Genomic DNA, 20,551 nt, shown 5'->3' on the forward strand with positions numbered 1-20,551 from the left:
TGGCTTGTGAAGCTTAGACAGATCTGATGTTTGCACCCTTCATTTTCCAGAATTTAAGTAGAAAAAAAACTTTTATGTTAATTAAATAAGAAGTTAGCAAAAAATATTATCAACCTTTGACAGATATCATAAGCACGACTGGAACTGAATTCAATGTCTTTTCCTTGCCTGATGATTCATAATTCTGATATTGAGGTACTCTTTCAATTTTTTTTTCAGTCAAATGAAAGTGCAAATAGTGTTGTTTCCGTTATCAATTATCATCATTCAGGTGAGGTAAAACAAAATAAAGAGAATAAATCGATCAAAAATCGTTTTCAAAGCTCTCCACAAAATAGAGAAATAGTTAACTAACATCGAATGTCCTCGTGTTTCCTTTACCTCGTCATCCGGTCCTTCAATGGCGCTGAAATAACCCAACGCCGATTTGCATTTGATGCAAGTGAAACATTTCTTATGGTACAATGCTTTCTTGGTGCTCATCCGCTCAGCAACGAAATACTCTGCCATTTTGAGAGACTTTCAAATATTCAGTTTTTTTCCAAATTTTCCAAAACTAATGGTTTTGGCTTCAATCGCTTCAATCATCCTAAAAGGGAAGATTTGCTATAAATTTTTTCACCCAAGAACATCCATATTGCATTTTGGCATGACTGACGCATGTTGATACAAGTTTAGCCATTTTCATGTGTACTTTTAGGCTCAGAAAATTCAGCTCTGCCAACAGAGGTACAAATTTTGTTGCAATCCTGCTCTGGAAACATTTGACAAATTTTTGCAATACGTAGTATAGTTGTATTACTTGGCTTAGCATAGGAAATGCAAATTAGAAAAATCACTCATTTTCTAAAGGTTAACATTGAAGACAAATTTATTATTCTCCCATGTCTTGGAAATAATATTTTTAAAAGCGGTTTTAAATTCCTCACACATTCAACGCGAGAGTCTATATGTTTCAAAGTATTTGAAATGTAGAGTCTTGGGCAGGGTTTATTTTAAGAAGTCGAAATAATGGCTTGTGTCTAACTTTCAACACCAAATTTGAGATCTAGTGATACTGTTTGGTGCGTGTTCTATATTAATATAGGAGTACAGAAAAAAGAACCCAATAGGGGATGTCAAGTAAAGGAAATTTAAGGAAAAATGTGGTCCGGCACCCTGATTTTGGGCATTTTGGGGAAAGAGAACTAAGACAAACATCGCAGTCAACTCGCACCATTCGCCCATTGAATTTTCAATAACTCAGTGATTTTGAGCGAGTTGTGTTACAAAACCCTACGAAATGAGCATGTTTGGTGTTAATCAGTGAACGCATTATCAAATTGGCTCAATACCACAATGCTAATTTCCTAGACAAGCATGTAAAATGGAAAAAATGTCAGAATCCAATGCATGCACAGTGAGGTTTGCCTGGGCATGTTGTCTTTGATTTTACTCCATGGAATAACGTCAGTTGTCCATGAACGCGTTTACTTGACTAGCCCTATTCGTAAAGCCGGTTTTCAACGCAATTAGCGTGTTTACCCAGCGTTATTGTTAAATATTGAAAGAACAACCTTAACACTTGTTTTGTAGTAAAAAAGACAGTTTTGTTGGTTGACTAAAGTCATAAACCGATTTTGGCATAATTGAAAAAACAATCATTAAGAACTGTTTGGTAGACCAAAACTAACGGTCATGGACGTCTTTAAATAGTTTTTGTAAAAAAAATAAAAAATATCAATATTGAACAACTTTTCATCAAATACTTTTAATTTTCCTTAAATATTTGATCTATTTATAAATACCTTTTTGGGAGTAAATATTTTTTAAGTATTTCATCTCTAAAGCCCAAATATTTTCGGAGCTTCTTCTGATCAGTGAACAAAGAAACATCGGTTGACATTTACGAATTCACCACTACATAAATGAGGCTCCTAAGCCTTATCCAAATCAACAAAAGGAAGCATTTTCGATATATCTCACTTGAAAAACAGCACCACCACATCTAGGACATCCTCCTTCTTCTTCAGCAGGTTTGATAGTTGTGGTGTCCGTGTAGATGAGGGGCATCTCAGACTCGGGAACGACTTCTTGAAGCAGTCCTTGCAATAGATCTCATTGTCTGGGGCGTCATAAATGTAATGATGAGTCTCATCCAGACCACGGTGGCATTTGAAGCAATTGAAACATTTCTTATGCCAATAATGCTTCGTTGAGGCTTTGCGTTCAGTTTCGAAGATCTGTGAAGAGAACACATTCATGACTGAGTTCATCCCCCAAGAACATAAGTACATAAACAAAGAGCCTTGAACTGACCTTGCCTCTACATCGTGGACAAGTGTCCGGATCTCCTTCCACACCCTTGATCTTGGACACATCGACGTCTTGAATCGGTCTCAACGTGTCTGCCGAATCTGCGTCAGTCCAATCTCCGCATCCGGCTCCTACAAAATTTCAATGACCTTGTAATTTACGTCATAACGGCATTAGCCGAATAATTTTACCTCGATAACCTGGTGCTCCATACTTCCTAGCATAGCAGGACTTGCAGTAAATATCGTTGTCCTTGCCATCACAAATGTCCTTCGAGCTCAAGGGCTTGTTGCACCGGGCACAAGAAGCACAACGATTGTGGTAGACGCGGCCTTTGACCTCGACCCGTTCAGCGTGGAACACTTTGCCCGTGCATCTGGGGCAAACCTCCTTGTCTTGGTCATCCTTGCCCTTGATGAGGGCCGTGTCCAGGAGCTTAAGCATGTCCGCTCCACTCAAAGGATTGGCCACCACGCCGTACTGGCGTTCATAACACACCCGACATACGATCTCACCTAAGACAAACATTTTAGTTAATAATTACCGCGGTTTTGTTACTTTATCTGAAGCCTTATCTACCATCGGGAGCTTCTTGGGCGGCAAACGGGTCAAGACGGCGTTGGCATTCCCGACATGAGAAGCATCTCTTGTGATACACGTGGTGAGTGGACATCATCTTCTCGGCTTCAAAGACCTTTCCATTGCATCTTGGACACGGGTTATCTTCGGCACCAGCTTGGATTGTGTAGGTTTCGATCTGTGAGTTGTTGTAGAACTTTGGGTTGGAATTGCCGTGGATGCGGCCGTAGCAGACACGGCAATATATCTTGCCATCTGGGCCGTCACACACACCCAGTGAATCCAGAGGCTCAGTACAGATGTTGCATCGGAAGCAATGTCGATGATACCAACCCGAATCCGTAACCATCTTTTCCGCTTCAAAAACCTTTCCACAACATCTCGGGCATCGCCGTCGGTCTCCAACTTGGCCTTCAATGGAGGTGGTATCCAGAGGCATGGATTTGGTGGGCGCTTTGTGGCCAAACGTGACTTTGTAGCAAAAGTCACAGTAAATCTCGAAATCTGGCCCGTTGGTCACATTGCCCGGTTCCAATTGGTGTCTACATTTGTTGCAAGTAAAACACTTCTTGTGGTAGATGTTGTTCTTGGAGACTTGCTTTTCGGCTTCAAAGACCTTTCCGTGGCATCTGTCAAATTTCGAAGAAAATTTCAATACCAACTATTAAGGACTAGCTTGGTCTGCCAACTCAAATTCGTTGTTAGACCAAATATCATATAAACATTGAAAGGTAATAAGTAGACGAATTATAACCTTTCATTTTAATAGTACTGGGGATTACATTCCCTGAAGTGGTCAGATAAGCCCGTGAAAACCAAACCAAACAAAAAACAAAAAAACTAGTGTAACTGGATTTCCTTGATACCAACCTTGGACAATTGTCGGGTGCTCCCTCTTCTCCTTGAATGGCGGCCACATCAGCCGTGTTCAAATTGGCCTTTGATTTATGACCATGCTCGTGGGCATAACAATTGTTGCAATAGATGTCCCCATCGGGTCCTTCAGAATACATTTGATAATCCAGAGTCCTCTTGCAAGTTTTGCAAAAGAAGCAACGCTTGTGATAGGGTCCTGTTTTACCAATCATCTTTTCCGCCTCGAACACCTGGAAAAGGCCATTATCAGAAATGAGTCCGTTTTGAAAATCTCTTGCTGGACACTCTTACCTTTCCCCCACATCTTGGACATCCATCCTTTTCCTCCTCAGCCATCAATATGGTGGTATCCGTGTTGTACTGAGGTCTTTCAGGAGCAGTAACAACTTTGAAACAAACCTGGGGAAACAGTGTCTATGATTTTAACCTTCAATTTCCAACTGCTCTTTTGTATAATTTAACAAATTGGACGTTAGGCCTCTTGGGCGGCCTAATCTGACAGAGAAGAACATAATCCCCTAGTTTGGGACAAAAAACTTCTTAACTTATTAGTCTTGAACACTTACTAAGTTTAATACTTGCAAGCACTCAATAGTAATTGCTTGCTTGATCGGCACTTTTTTGCACAAATGTAGCCCTAAAACAAAATACTATGTGCTCTGAATGAAACCATATTTCCATGTCGCAGATCGCTCTGAAAGTCAAATTGCTTCTTGGTGGACCCTGGAACAATAATGAATTGATTACCTTGCAATAGACTTCGTTGTCTGGCGCCACTGAGGCTCCCAAGGCATCTAAATGCCGAGTGCATCGGTGGCAAGTGAAGCACTTCTTGTGGTAAAACACCTCTTTCATGCTCACTTTTTCAGCCTCATAAACGGCTCCTCCGCATCTGGAACATTGTACGATATATGTTCGAAATCAGTTTGAAATTAATTCAGGGTTCATTTGGAGCCTACCTTGGACAGCCTTTCTCGTCTTTGGGAGCAATGGCCGTGGTATCTGGATAGATCTTTGGCGTCTCCTCCGGAGTGGTCTTCTTATGACATGCCTTGCAATAGAGTAGTCCATCGTGAACACGAACCGACACTGAATCCAGTCGCTTGCTGCAGGTTATACATTTCACGCACTTCCGATGATACCTCAAATCTCCTGGAAAGAAAAAAAATGCTTTATGAATTATGGGGTATGTTTTATCAACTATTACTAACCCTACAGAAGACGCATTCCCAAGAATGGAAAAAAATGAGAATATCAATTCTTCTATTTGTTAACACTTAATATGTACAGGAAATTTTATCCAATTCTTGTAAGTAGGTTTAATTTATAATTTTATGGCTAGATGAGGTCGATCGTGATTCCAATTATGTTCATAGTGGCTGTTGGAAATAATTTATTTCCGAAATCACGGCTAGGTTACGGTTTTTAGAAACTAAAAGGATTCAGTAATCCACTAAAACATAATAGCATGGTATCCAGCTTTTGCTTCTGGGTAGCGTTCCGTAATAAAGAAACACTTTAAAAACCCTTGAGAGGTTTCAAGATGGCAAAAAGCCAAGGTGGGGAACCCTTAAAGGTCAAAATACGCAAGCAAATTATCTTGTCTCAGTAAAAGTGGCATGTGACACATCAAACGATAGAAACGGCTTTTAAGGCTTGACACAGGTCGGAAAGATATTTCTTTAAGTTAAATTATGCTTGAAACTATTTTGGCCATTTTGTGACAAAAAACTTTTTCAGGAGTTTTAACCTGAAAATAACCTAAAACCCAGGATTGTCGGGGAAATTGAACGGTTTTGGTCATGTTAAGGCGAAATTGAGGGGAAATGCAGGGTGGAAAGAAATTTAGGGCTACTTTGGCTCTGTCTGATAATGTTTGTCCCCTTTCAAAGATTTGTTTGATATTAAAACCAAGCCTTCATTCAGAGGAACTGTTGGACACCTAGAGTAGTGCCATAATGCTAATGATCTGATTTGAGCCTTAAAGTGATTGGGAACCCTCCCATTGTTTGCCACAAAAAAAAAAACAGTGTACAAAAATGGAAGTCAACTTGGTCTTGAGGTCATAACCAAAACCAGGGACCTGCTGATTACTAACAAGACGCCAAAGGAAGTGGGTGAGCCTTTAGGTGTCCATCCTCAAACCATTGGTGAGTGGAGAACTTCATGCATGAACGGTGAATCCCTTTACAAGAGACCAAACCAAGGGCAAAGTACTCGTGGGGTTAAGAAAGTCAGTCTCTAGATGGCCAAAAGTCAAAAGTCAGAGGGTTACCAATCTTCTTTCGATTAAAAACAGGATCATTTATAGTACGCGTATAATGTTAGGTTTTCGATAACCCCTTTTAAAGGAAATTTGAGACTATGCACCGAGCTTGGGGGGTGGGGGGAGGATTTTTAGAGGGCACAAAGTGCTTAATTTCTCGCCACCCTGTACAGCATATTTCATAAGATGGCTTTAACATATTATTTCCCCCTAAAAACTCAAGATGAAAACACTTGTGTGCCCATTTTTTAATGAATTCCTTTATTTTGATCATCTTTTCCTAGGAATGCGTGTTTGTACTGATTAGAATTGCTAATTAACTGATGGTGCATTCAATTTTTTCTAAGAACTATCCCGTAATTCTTTTGTGTTAAATACCTTAAAAACATTGCTATACTTGAATAACTGAACATTTTTTTTTATTTTCTAACCTATTTTAATTTTTTCGGAACTTAATTTGGCTGATTTTCTTGACTTAAGAAAACAATCTTGACCAAAATAACGGACCCCTAGTGATAAGCAATGTAATCGATGTTCATCGCTAAAGTTGAAGTAATTGATAAAATTGATAAATTTAAAAAACGTGTAAGCAGGACTGTACGACATACGAATGAATTGGGCATGTCTAATCATATAATTATTTTAACAAAAACAAATGACTAACAAATTTGGATCTTTTTCACAGAATCACAAATTGAATGATTGGCCTTTTAATGGTGCACAAAGAAAATGCTCCCAAAAGGGTTGACACATATAAAAAAGTCTGTTTCATTCAAAAAATCTATTGCAGGTTTCATTTGATGCAATGTCTTGGATAAGTAGAATTATTCTCTACAAAATGATGATCATCAACTTAACTAGGACCAAGGTACGAAATGAAATGTCAAAATTGAAGAAAAAATAGTTACGAAAAGTGAAGTTTGCTAATTGTTGACCTACCAAGAAACCCCTAAGAGAAAGTACCACCGCAAAATCTGGAGAATCAAAAATCTCCAGATAGAATTATGAAGAATATTAGGTAACAGACCAGACAACGACGTGCCCCATCTATAGCGAAAATAATCAGACCCTTAGGGTAAAGAAAATCAAACATATTTACATATTTTTAGCTCACATATTGCCCAGGTATGTACGAAATAATTTACAGGTTTCCACCAGAAGAACTAGAAGGTGGTTTAATCATCAAAATCAATTGCACAAAACCTTTGTGATGGACTCATGGAATCTCTTTTACATGAGTTACTTATGTAAAGTAAAGGAAATATGAAGAGACGCACCCTGATTTTTGGCATTGGTAGAGAGCAAAACATCACAGCCAACTCACACCGTTATCCGATTGACTTTTTAAATCGATTGAAGTTGTGTTACATTTTTTTCAAGTGTCATTTTTGGTGCAGGTTAGCTGGGCTCTTTTTGCTCAATAGAATGACGTCAGCTGGTTTTTTTCTCTTCACTTCTTAAAAAGAATAAAAGAGGCACCATGACTCAAATCAACGAAGGCCTTAATTAGTTTCACCTTTTTAAGAGTGACAAAAAATTTCCCCAGTAATATCGTAACGGGACAAAGAAACTGGGTTCTGGAGAGTGTCTTGTTATTGGTCTTTCAGTCGTGTTTTTTAATTTTTTTGTTTTAGAAAGTTTCGAAGCCTCCATGAATACCGTAGGAACAAACTGGAACAGGAAAAATGCTCCCAGAATTCAAGAAAAAAATCAAACCTTGTCGACTAGATGCCAGTGCATTATATGAAATACCTTGCATCCATTACTTAAAGATATGCCCATTTTATTTCTAAAACTATATTTGACTGTTAAAAAGTTGTCAAAAAATCAACTGTTTAGAAATTTTTCGGTTTTTTCGAACGTATAAATTGTCGGATATCACATAATGGCAAAAACTAAATGTCAAAGAGTTAATCAATAAGTTAGGGCCTAGTCGGTAGGTAAAGTATCGCTCTATATCTTGGTGCACTTCACAACGACGTATTAAAAGCTGATAGCATCATTTACCGGTCTTTATCCGTTTCATTACTAATTTTGCGGCAAAATTTAAGCAGAGCCTAGCCCTTGTTATCGATATTGTTCAAGATTGACTTAAAACTTCGCTTTGACATTGGTTTTAGCAACTTCACCTCTGCCTTAGCATTGCGTTATGAGTTGTAATTTGGAAGGTCTTGCTTAACGAGCACCAATTTGCAATTTTGTCGTACGATTCGACAATTTGAGATTGGAACAGAGCCCTGGAACAACGAGTGGCTTCCTGACAGTCATGAATTTGGAAAAAGCGAAGGATTGTAATAAAAACCGCCTTTGAAAAATTTTTTTTTGCTTTTTATACTCGGTTTTTTTAACTACTGTTTTGGTCAATTTCTTCGAAACCTTACGAACTTAAAGTTGTTGTAAAAAAATGATACGCGTTTTAATCGACCGAGCTAATAAGTTGCACCTGTAAACCTTCCTGTGTTTTCATATTGTTTCGGTGTAAGTGATATTTCGCATTGTTTTCGTTGAAAAGTTATCATTCAGATATCGTGAACTAAATCAATCATCCTCCATTAAGACTCCAGAAGATAACGGCTCTTTACATTAAAAGAAAAGGTTTTGCTCCAAACTTTAGCATTTGATTGCATTCTCAGCAGGGGCTACACTTAACTTACATGGCAAAGACATTGAAGAAGAACAAATGATAAAATTCTTTTGGGAAGGTTATGAAAATGCTCGTCAATCATCATTTTAGCCAATCGACAACATTTCTAATGATTCCCACGTTCCAGATGCAATTAATGACTTGCCTGCTGGGAAGCTTTCGGCCTCGTAAACCGCGGTCTCGCATTTCGGACATTTGTCCAAATCCACCACGCCCATGGTGATCTCTCAATCCTAATCAATAAAGCAGGTAGAAACATATTAAATTAGCAATATGGATCACTGGAGCATTTTTGCTCCATGAGTCAGTCCTCACTTTTGCTCAACACTCCAAGTTGATCTTTCCCACTCCAGACTCGTCCAGGATGTGAGAGGCCAATCCAAGGCAATCCAAAGGAGAGGGTCCAAGACGTCAAAACTACTATGCTTGATCTTCAGGGGGGAAGAAGTGACGTAGCTTGTTGGAAATCCAGGATTTTAAAGGGCAACATCTTGAAAAGTAACTGAACACCCAATGGAGGTAAACAAAAACAACTCTCAATTGTAAGTTTTAATTTTGCGCTTATTGGAAATCCATGTTATCTTCAAGATCAATAAGTTGGTATGGATTAAGACGGGAAGTCACAAATACCTGACATTCTGATGAATTAGGCATGCTTCTAGACTTCAATTTGACATCAACCGGCTTTCAGTAGCAATGTTCTTGCCTCAAGTGTGTTCCAAACGACGATGTTCAAGATGGCTACGTGAATGGAACATGGGACTCAAGATGAGGGTGCCCACATTCTCTGAAACCAAGGTTAACCTTATTTACTCTTGCCATTCAGATCAGATCAAAATTTGCAATGATTTTAAGAACCCAAAACCTACAAATGTCAAGCAGATAAAACTTCGTTAAATGGGCTGGGATATGAATCCGAGTTAGTCATCATGGAACAGGCCCTCGCCTCAATTTGGAATTTCTTTGGAAAGTGACCCTGTCAGACAGGACTCAAAATTGGACCTTCAAATAAATCTCCACGGCAAGGAGACCGTCCTGAGTTTTGACTTTCGCCAAGGAACACGTCCATCCACTCAGCCCAATTTGATGTGGGATGGTGTGAGTACTCAAATTCTACAGGAAAACACTTTTAGAGCGCCATGAGATTCGTTTGTTGGGCATTGGAACGGGAAAAAAGATTCTGAGGGGAGGCAAGGACAAGATTGGGATCACATGTTATTTACAGAACAAGTACGATGGCCATGAATAAGTGAGTGACGATTTGTTCACTTTCACTCAAAAGCTTCTTTGAAAGGTGGATCAGACATATGTATTTGAAGGCTTTAAACGGTAGCCATTATGAACAAATATTGACTCCCTTGTCGCCAAAAAAAACTTGGAAAAGATTGAATTGTGCAAGTATACTTCCCCATTGAATATGTCATTTGGAACCTTGGGAAGTCAAAATTACAGGAAATGGCAATTAGATGCATAGTAAGGATTTTAGAGTACACACAGAGCGCTAAGCATAAAAACAACGTGATTTTTGATGTCAGATTTGCAAGATATATTTATTCATCAAACTATGTTCTAATGTTGGATTTCTTTTTAACTCATTTCGAACATTCTCTTTCATTTCATTAATTTTATGTGCATGAATTATTCGTTTACTCCCCTCCTCGCCTTACTCAATTATTTATGAAACACTGAAGTATGTTTGATTGTTTTTTTTCCAAGGAAAATTCAAGTCGAAAAGAAAATCAAAAGAAATTAGCCTCGAAATCATCAGTTTTGGTCATTAAACCTCCCAAAGGGATCTATATTCGAGCTTGTACGTTCAGTGATGCACCTGGATTTCGGATGTCTTGAGTATTCCTTTGCGGTTGCATCTTCGTCTTGTCACCCCCCCGTATTCAGTCCGATAAATACAGTCAATATTTCGAGATGAACTTGTAAAGGCCTTCGAGGTATTGAGAGGTGATGTTGATCCTCACCTTGGTGTTGGCTTTGAATGCTATTAAAGGATCTGCATCCGCAAGCAACTTCTTGGAAGTCATCCCTGGAGACGTTTCGCAAATTCCTTTGTGCCAAGAGCAAGCTGTGCTCCAATGCCAAAGAGTGAAAATCGATGTGGATAGCTTGTTCTATGGAAGAGATTTGACGTTTCCCTTGGGCTTCACTTTGGTCAAGAAATATGAATTTCCAGGTTCATCTGTGGGATCACGGGTGTTCTCTTATGAGGTAAGATATTTTGGCATTGTCTCAATTGCAATGGTGGTCAGAAGCCGATTATTATTATTTTTTAACCGCATAAACAAGTATATATCACATACGCTGTGATGGCACATAGAAGGCATAAATAAATATGACAAATACAAGGTACTCGTAGCACTGGATTAATGTCGCTTGAATTTCAACCATAAATAAGGCATGAAAAGCAAAGTTCCTCGTGTTCCACATATGAGTGTATTCTTCAAAAGTTAATTTCATTATGCATCTCACATAAGTGCTGAGATGCGAAGGAAAACTAATATTGCAACTGTCCTTCAGTTCTGAGATTATTTAATTTGGCCACCACTTAACAAATTTTCTTACCCTTTTTTAATTTAGACCAGAATGAATAGCAATTTTGCCGTGTCCAAGAAGATAATTGGCAAGCCCAAGAGGTTATAGAAGCAACGGACTTCTAGAAATATGGACTGCGAACGAGCTTCCCGGCAAATCGGCCTGCTCTTGGTCATAGCCACTTTGAGCCACTTTTCGAATTAAAGTAAAAAAATAAGAAACGTAGATCTCTTCAATGAACGGTAGGTCAATTTTATATCATTTACATTCAAAGTCGATCGTTTCAAAGTTATGTTGTCAAAAGCTTATGTAGCCCAAGAGCAGGCCGAAAATTCAATTTTTATGTAGTGTTTACTACATAACTTTGAACATGTCTCCTGAGTTCCCTAAGCATAGGTTTGGGCTCAAACTTGGCTGAGTTCATCTATTCAACAAGACCTTGTGGTCGTATCAAGTGCTTATTTGGAAAAAGATGAGCGGTTTAGGAGATAGGATATTTTTGCTTCCGTTTGCAGTCCATATCTCTAGAAGCCCGTGTACAAGCATGTAGAATGTTTCGTGCAACATCAATGACCGTATAGTACAGTTAGGGAGGAGTGTATGTAATCCAATTTACATTGAAAGGAACCCACACGAGGTCAAGCACCGAGAGATTTTGGCAGCCGAGGTGGTCCCTACATACCACAGAAGGTATGAAGCAAGGACTAGGTTTCTAAAAAGTAGTCTTTTCTCCAAGACCAGCTGGGTTTCATGGGTTTCAAGGATCTTCGGTCACAAAAGAGACCGAATCTGAATCCCATGGAATTCAATAGTATGTGATGACGAGTGGTGGAGAAGGCTTGCTCCGTCTGATATATCAATATGGCTGGTTCCAAAGCTAGAATTGACTTCGGCTACAGCCATATGTCTGAGGTCGAGTTCGTTAACTCGTGAGATGTTTTTGCGGCAATGGAAAGGTACATAGCCGTAGTGGAAAGATTCTTTAGAAATATGCTTTGGCCAACAGTTAATTATATCATTGATAAATGAATGAAAATAAGATGCAAATTGATTTACTGCATTAACAGGGAGGCATTATAAGTTTGAGATTCTGATCGTATTTTTTCATTTTGAGTATTTATGTCATTGTTGCAAACCTTCAACAATCATTAGTCGAGGCTGGGAAAAGATCGAAGTTTTAGACAAGAAAAAAACTTACATAAAATCTACGTCAGGAAAAGGCAAAACATTCACTACTGATACCCAGAAAGTATTCAGAAAGAGGCTAAACATTTGAAAATTACTTAAATTACTCAGTGACTTCACGATTCAATGAAAAGAACGGTGACCTGACTCCCGAGATTAAAAGGTGGTAGTCCTTAAATTTTCATTTACGAGAGACACATAAAAGGCCATAATTCAGAAAATAAAACTTTTTGAAGTATGACCATGGTAAAGATTGAGAAAAAGCGGTATGAGGTAACTAACTAAAAAGTTAAATTGAGCAGGGGCCAAATATGGTATATGGACAAAACTGCACCGTCAAAAAAGTGCCAAAGAGGTCATATCAAATTATGTTTGCAAAAAAAACTTGACAATAGGCAATTGCACATGCAGTGCTTGTGGATCAATAAGAGATGATTTTGAAGGTCTACCTAATTGTTGCTAGTTTTTTTTTTTACCGCCAACGGCAAAATGGGGCCCTCAGGCTTGTTTATAGGTTGCTAGGACTAGCTAGGGCCGAAAGGCATTTTCGCATTTATTGCCAGTACCTTGGTCTGAATTATGAAAGTTACAGTTTTGAATCAATACATAGGCACCATGACACACATTTCACTTAAAAATCCATTTTACTTGCATGGCCATTTTCTATTAATCTCATTAAATCTACGGCAGAGCTAATAGCTGTCCCGAATAAAAATAGTCAATGGCATTTACATGTCCTCCTTGCTTTCTTACAAGACTAGGCTCTTGGAGCAAGAAAATATGAAAAAAAATAAATTCATGGCCCATGCCTATTTTTGGGAACTTACCATTTTAAACATATCTTGTCAACAGACGTCAGGTTGGCCCGTTATGAAATGATTCTTGGTAAAACAATAAAACACTACTCTAAAAACCCTTGAACATGTAAGAAGTTGCCCAAACGTTGTATTTCATGATGTATGATTATAGAAATCCATAACTAGAATGCTTGAGCTCAACGGGAGCTGTACCCTATGAGCATCTTTTAGGTCAGCTGACGCTGGTGGAAAAGGGACAAAGATATTTCGTGAAATCTCGCTTCAGACAAGTTGAATTATTCTCATGAAACGTTTGTTATTCCTCTTTAATCTTAATTTCTTATTAATCTTACCAATATACAGGTAGAAAGAGCGGTAGAATAATAAAAACATGCTTTTTGGGGCATAATACACGTAACATGTCAAAAAAAGTTTCGGACATTCAAATCACGTACTCTAATGATTGCCCTTGTTTAGCAACACATGTCGAAAGTGTAGCAAAATGTATCCGAAATTGCAACGCAATGATGAGGCATTTGGAATTTCGTTTCAATCTCCCAACATTGTGCTTGAATGTGGGCGACATGATTACACCTTTACGTAATCAAGGTAATTCGGACACCTCCGGAGGTCAGCCTCAACCCAGGCTTGTTCCTTGCCTTTCAGTTAAGTGTTTCCATCACATGGATGAAAACTTTAACTTGAGCCCCATTTTAACCCCTTCATAATTTCGTTCTTAAAAATGTGGTCAGACAACTTACTCAAACCCGTTTTATGAAGCGTGCTAGACGAGAGTACTTGCTTGACAAGGAGTCGTATTAGGGGTTTCTACTCTGAATTTGGACGAGGCGTCAACGATTCAAATTTGTCCCATAGTTGTCCTAAGTAGTTTGACCACGAATGAACCATTTTGCCCACTAGCGACAGCTGAGACGAAAACACGCGATCGCAGTGCCTTTGATCAATCTATATATGAAGTTATCTATGGTGAAAACACAACACTGGTGCGAGGAAAATCTTTTCTTTTTTTTTAGTAAGGAAATGTGCCCACAATTTATATATTTAAATTTAATTTATTTATATGCCCGCAATAACAACGATTTTGAGAAAGTGTCCGGAGACATTTCTGTCACCCGGTAGTCTTCACAGCAATAAATTCCATCCTCCCTTCAAGAAATTATGCTTTACATTTCCTCGCTCCAAGAGCTTAACCTTACGGGAGAATAAGGAAGGCATATCAAAGCCATCGAATATTTTCATTCAGAGTAGAAATTAGCCTTGGCGGATCTAATTATTGTGTTTAGTAGAGTTTTGCCATCTGAAACGAAACAAGCCAAAGACGATCAGTTCCGTTGATATGATGACTTTATACTTGAAATGCAAAGAATGGGCTGACAGGTCAATAATTGTTATAGTTTTGATTGAAATTTGTGCTTAGGGTGTCTATGTATTGATTCAAAACTATAACACTCGTGATGCATCAGGCCATGATAGGGCTAAGCGTTTCGGCACAAACAAGTCCCAGCAACCATAGGCAAGCCAAACGGCCCATGGTGCTCTTTTTGTTGACGACGGTAAGACAAAAAGAGGAAAAATCTATACCTTCAAAACAATCTTTTATTGAATTTAAGAAATTTGTAAATCTAAAGGATATCTTATCGTTTTTAAACGCAATAAATTTGGCCTTTTTTCCATTTTCACTTTCCACAAGAGCAAGTTTTAGCCTTCAATGTTTTAGATATATTGTATATGTGCAGAAGAAAGATTATCGGAAATAATTTCCTCTTTGTCGTGGATACGTAGTAAAAACATGAAATTCTAGGCTCATGTTTAATTCTCGTCTCGTGTCAGCATGGGTTTGCATTGATCACAGGAAACATTATGTCATCTGTACAACACTTGCAAAATATCTATCTATCAAAAGAGGTACAAACACAAGGACTATATGCTTAGCACATGATGCAAATAAACAATTAAGTTATGTTGGCAAATGTTTGCTTTCTAGAGTCTAGGCATGACAAGCCAATTTTTCTGGTCGTACCAATGGACTGAATAGTCTTGTAATTTCGTTACTGGTTCAAAGTGCTTGAAAAAGGGGCCAGATTCTCCGCAAGGGGCACCAGGCTAAGCATGACTGAAATACCCAAATGAAGCCATGCCCCTTGGCAAATGAGCAATAGCGTCATATGGAACCTATGTGTGAAATGAGAACAATCTAAAGAGGTATCAAATGACGGCAAATTTTACTTTTAATTCACGATTATGTTTTTTACGTTTGTATTCAAGCCCAATCCTTGATTCTTGACACTAAGGGAGCCAGCCAAATTTTTCAGAGATCAAAGATTGAGCTTCGAGGCCAAGCGTTAAAACAAAAATTTCAATTGCAAACGAAATTTGAAATCATCGTCATACCTTTTTTGTTCATTTTCATTATACACATAATTTTCACATGACGCTATTGCTCATTTGTCATGGCTTCGATTTTGCAGTCAGACTCAGCCCTCGCCAATTGATTCCGTTATGGAAAATCTGGACCCTTTTTGAAACCCTTTGATGGATAGATAGACGCTTGTTGGCTCTGTGGTGAAACTTTATTGTTTTTTATATATACCGTAACTAGTGTCAAATCTCAGGTTTGCTGAATCGGATAAATCATTTTAAACAGAATTAAGCACTTAAAATTCTTGATTAACACCAATATACCGGAGTCATAAATTTCCCCCTAGCTTTGACAAGCAACTCTGATCCTAAGGTCGGACGAAAAATCGACTTTACGTTGTTGACTGCATTGCCAGGTTTGTCAAATCCAAACATAGATAAAGATTATATTTCCCGCAATAAGGAAACAAGGAAAAAGTTTTTTGGTTGAATAATTTCATCAATAATAATTCATCCAGCTTTGCCAGTATTGTGTTGAAGTTCTTGTTGATATAGTTTTCCATCACCAAAAGTTCATTACAAATATTCGCTTGCAGGCAGCAGACGGATGCAGTGCTCTAATGGTTGTGGATAAAAATAAAATGATATCAGGCTCAATTGATCTGGCAAGTGGAAGATCTTTTTCAATTGACCCTTGTGGAAATGACCATCAGATTTGGAGGGAGATGAACACCACCAGAAATAGACGAGATGAAGAGAACAGATACAAAACCTTCTCCACTCTGAATAGATCAGGAAATTATCGCCGTAAAAACGTCTTTCGGCAGGGTGTTGCCAAGATCAGTTTGAAAATATACTACACCAAGGAGCTGAAAGCCAAGGTTAGGGACATCAACCCTGTTCTTGAGTTCGTCCTGGCCGAAGCCAACTCCATCATGAAAAATAGCGAACTGGCCATTGTCTTTGAACTCCTTTGTCCGGAACAGATCGCAATATCTGAAAACGCTCACTCAACCTCGAGAACGTTCTTTTTGGCTGTCGTTCGCTCCAAACGAACCACTGACGCATTGTACGACTCGGCTGACTTGGCCGTGGTTCTGACCTCTAAAGATTTTGATAACTTTTGCGGGGAAGCAGCCACCATCAACGTTTTGAATAGCGAGTTTCAACTTTTTGACGATAGCTACCGGTTGGCTTGGGTTTCCTACAAATGCGGACGGTAAGATGTGACATTTACATAATGCTATAAATGGTTTCTTTCCCCAAGGAGTAGACCTAAAAGACATTCTTTTTCTATTTAGGGATACGTTTACCCACGAAATTGGTCATTTATTGGGAGCATGGCATGATAGAGCCACTGTTGGTTGCAACGCTCAATGTCGGAACTTTCCTTATGGATACCGTGTTCCTGCGTCAAGGCTTCATACCGTCATGGCGTAATATAATGATATGACATTATGACATACTTTGCGTTAGTAAAATCTTTTTGGACACTCTTTAGGTATGGGAACAACCAATATACAACTCCGGTGAGGCGATTTTCTTCGCCGTTCTTGTTCTTCAGTGGCCAAAGATTGGGATCCTTTGAGAATGATAACCGTCGAAAACTGATGATTACAAGCTTTGAAGTGGCGGCCTTGGGCAATGAGAATAAAAAGGATTGCAAGGGAGCCCAAGCCCAATGTGACGATATAGCCACCAGTTATCAATGTAATTGGCTTAAGAGACGAGGCCACTGCCGTGCGGTGAGCTTCTACTTCCGGTATACGGAAAGGTACTGCAAGAACTCCTGTGATCGTTGCTGATGTATGTTAATAAATTGTTGCAAGCAATGCCAAGTCAATGACTAAGCAATGTTTTGTTGATTGTGGTGGTGTTTGGGGTAGGAGATTTAGCCGTAGATATTTTGAATATTTTCGATCAGCAATTCATTTCCAAGATTTTTTTTTACGGTTGGACCAAACTTTGGTGGTTTCATTTCTTTGTTACAATGGTTATTGCATTTGAATTAAATCAATAAAAGAAAACACAAATACTTTCTAATGCGTCAACAGGCTAACACGGATCACGACTTTACCGTGGGATAACACAATGGGATGTATAACTTGATATTAGTCTTCATAACCATCGCCAGTCTTGCAATTGAGTAAATATGAGTCTTTACTTATATCCAAAGATTTGCCTGTTTTTTTAGTACAAATATTTTTCATATGCAGTTAGTTATCCGAGGTTGTGATTAATTTCGTTTGTCCTTTGTTTCCGTACACAAATGATCCTTTGAACCTTTTTTTGGTTCGATTTCACTAATCTTTGTATGTTCAAATTGCAATGCTCTAAAAGATCAGCAACAGCTCCTTCAGGATAGTTAACTTGGTCCGACAAGAGGTGGTCATTCCACTTATCCCACCGTATTCACTCAAACGTGTATATTTATAACCACGCTAGTTATATATTTTTTCAAAAAATATGCGTTCAAATTATAGGTGTAGTCTCACCTTCACTTAATTCCCCTTTGCACATCTGGCGGCCTAAAAAAATATCTGATTAGATCCTCAAAGCATTTCAAATTGTTGAAATGAGGGTTTTTGATCTACCGTTGACTACATTTCTGATGAGGTTATGTATTAAGAAAAGAAGATGATTCTCACAAAGAAATATTCATCAAAAGAAAAGCCATCCTAAGAATTTCACACCCATTGAGTCTTGTGTAAACTGATAATAACACGAAGGAAAATCCGGCAAAAATTACACTTTTAAGTAAGCTTCCCAACCTAACCCGTCTACATGAAGCTCTCTTTTGCTATGCAAAATTTGGCAATTGTGCCATGGCAATCTAATAGTATGGATCCCCTAACCTATAATCATATAATCTATAATCAACGGCCAATGTTCATCTTGACGTTCGAAAGGGTGGAGGAGTTTGCAATCTTGCGCAATTTCATTCAGCATATAGGTGCAGCCACCAGAGCGAATAATGTTCTGGACTTTGTCTGTTCCAATGACCCTGATCTGATCCAGTATGTCCGCATGACCCCTGCTAATCTGTGAGATCACAATGTTCACGAGGTAGGGTCCACTATTACTCAAAAGCCGGCGTGCTCTAGAGTAAAACCGGCCAAAAAGGACGATCTGGCCAAGGACGGCGAGGTTTGAGGTCGAGGGTGAAGCCATAGACAACGTAATGTTATGCCTGAAATGCTTAGAGATCAGTTCTCTAGTGTGTTTTTAACTCCACAGAGTTTAGTGGCAACAGCCCATTGCTCTACTGATGAGTTTGTTGAGATTGGCAAGGCTTGTTAAGTTGAGCGTTTAGATGATCTTGTAGTCACATATCAAAATGCTTTAGAGGCCATCAGGGACTTGAGACTCTCGAGCTCCCCTGGCCCTGATGGAGTGACATCTCAGTTTCTGATGAGATGCTCACTAGTTCTTGCTCCTGTTTTCTCGTACCTGATGCGTTGCATCTTGGACCAGGGCAAGTTCCCCTCTTCTTTGAAGCTAGCTGATGTTGTTCCAATTTTCAAAGGGGGAGATAAGTCACTCCCTAGTAACTACAGGCCGATTTCTCTCATTTCGAATATTGCGAAGGTGTTTGAGAAGATCATGAAGTTCAAACTTATTGAATTTCGTGATATTCATGAAGTACTTCCTCCTAGCCAGCATGGGTTCCGAGCACATTTTAGCACGGTAACCCAACTGTGAGCATATAGAGCAGGTTATTGAGGGACTGGAGAGCCATGAATCAGTCGATGTAGTTTATCTCGACTTTGCCAAGGCCTTTGACAAGGTAGATCGTGGTCTTTTAGTTAACAGGCTCCATGAGATTGGAATCCAAGGCAAGGTTCTCAATTGGTTAAAAAGTTTCATTTCTGGTAGGAAGCAATGGTTTAAGGTTGAGGGATCCCTTAGTGATACACATGATGTCAAGTCGGGTGTTCCTCAGGGCTTCAATTTAGGTCCTCTCCTTTCTATCATTTCCATAGCTCTGCTTCAAAAGTTTAGTTATAAAGTCAGTATCTGTTTTATGCTGATAATACAAAATTGGTAGTTGGTAGGAATGGTCAGGATTCTGGTTGTCTGGCAAAGGTCCTAGACCAAATTTATTCCTGGGTTGCTGGGAGTAACATGGCCTTGAATGGAATGAAATTCCGTTCAATGACCTTTGGGTCGACGCCATTAGACACTCCACTATTAGATGATGAAGGTAAGGACATTGAGCAGGTCTCATCCATGAAGGATTTAGGCGTAGTCCTCCAAGATAATGGAAAGTTCGATGAGCATATCCAGTTGAAAGATGGTAAGGCTTTTCAAACATGTGGTTGGATATATCGCACGTTTAAGTCCAGAGATAGTGTCACGATGCTAACTCTGTACAAGTCGATTGTTCAGCCGCATCTTGAATATGCCTCTCCCATTTGGGCTCCAATTAGTTCAGCAGGTTTGCAAAAGCTCGAGCACGTCCAAAGATGTTTTACTAGGAACATTGAAGATATGAGAGAGCTCTCGTATTGGGAGAGGTTAAAACGGTTGGGATTGTACAGTACTCAGAGAAGGTACGAAAGGTATCTGATATTGTACGTTTTCAAAAGCATTCATGAGCTTTGTCCCAACCCAGGATTTAGGGTCAATTGTAGTGATCGCAGAGGCTTAACGTACGTTTTGAGAGCACCTTCAAGCCCTCGAGAATCCAGGCAAGTGTGGAGATGTTCGATACGAAAGGAAAAGAAGTCTTAATATATATATAACACGTGACTTTATTCGCTGGAATCTTGTTACTCTCTTCTCAAGCGACAGCTGCCGGATCCCTCATCCAGGGTCGCTACATGGCACCCCCCAAGATTCCGGCAATGCGGTTACCCGCTTACGGCGCCATTCCGATAAATGCAGGTTTCAATCGATCGATCGATACTTTGTCTTTCTTTTCCGCACAACAGAAGCGTGAAGTACTTGTCTCCACGGTTGATAACTTTGAATGGTCCTTCATAA

The 20,551-nt window shown here is 39.1% G+C and overlaps 2 protein-coding genes across 2 annotated transcripts in view; one reads left to right on the forward strand and one right to left on the reverse strand.

The window, feature by feature from the left end:
- LOC131877929 (uncharacterized) overlaps positions 1 to 9,105 on the reverse strand; it is a 30,795-nt gene extending 21,690 nt beyond the window's left edge. The window contains 11 exon segments of the mRNA XM_059223770.1: positions 1,966 to 2,060; positions 2,063 to 2,222; positions 2,299 to 2,426; positions 2,487 to 2,810; positions 2,875 to 3,503; positions 3,745 to 3,980; positions 4,042 to 4,149; positions 4,498 to 4,642; positions 4,710 to 4,902; positions 8,806 to 8,893; positions 8,976 to 9,105. Coding sequence (XP_059079753.1) covers positions 1,966 to 2,060; positions 2,063 to 2,222; positions 2,299 to 2,426; positions 2,487 to 2,810; positions 2,875 to 3,503; positions 3,745 to 3,980; positions 4,042 to 4,149; positions 4,498 to 4,642; positions 4,710 to 4,902; positions 8,806 to 8,878 — 2,091 coding nt within the window. The 5' untranslated portion in view covers positions 8,879 to 8,893; positions 8,976 to 9,105.
- A 1,217-nt stretch (positions 9,106 to 10,322) lies between these two features.
- Positions 10,323 to 17,403, forward strand: LOC131877933 (uncharacterized). Its single transcript, XM_059223778.1, has 4 exons — positions 10,323 to 10,880; positions 16,162 to 16,784; positions 16,867 to 17,001; positions 17,067 to 17,403. The coding sequence occupies exons 1-4, from the start codon at positions 10,620 to 10,622 to the stop codon at positions 17,368 to 17,370; spliced, it is 1,323 nt and encodes a 440-aa protein (XP_059079761.1). The 5' UTR covers positions 10,323 to 10,619; the 3' UTR covers positions 17,371 to 17,403.
- Positions 17,404 to 20,551: the final 3,148 nt, after the last annotated feature.

This window comes from Tigriopus californicus, chromosome 3 (genome assembly GCF_007210705.1).
Source record: "Tigriopus californicus strain San Diego chromosome 3, Tcal_SD_v2.1, whole genome shotgun sequence".
Classification (NCBI taxonomy): Eukaryota; Metazoa; Arthropoda; class Copepoda; order Harpacticoida; family Harpacticidae; genus Tigriopus; species Tigriopus californicus.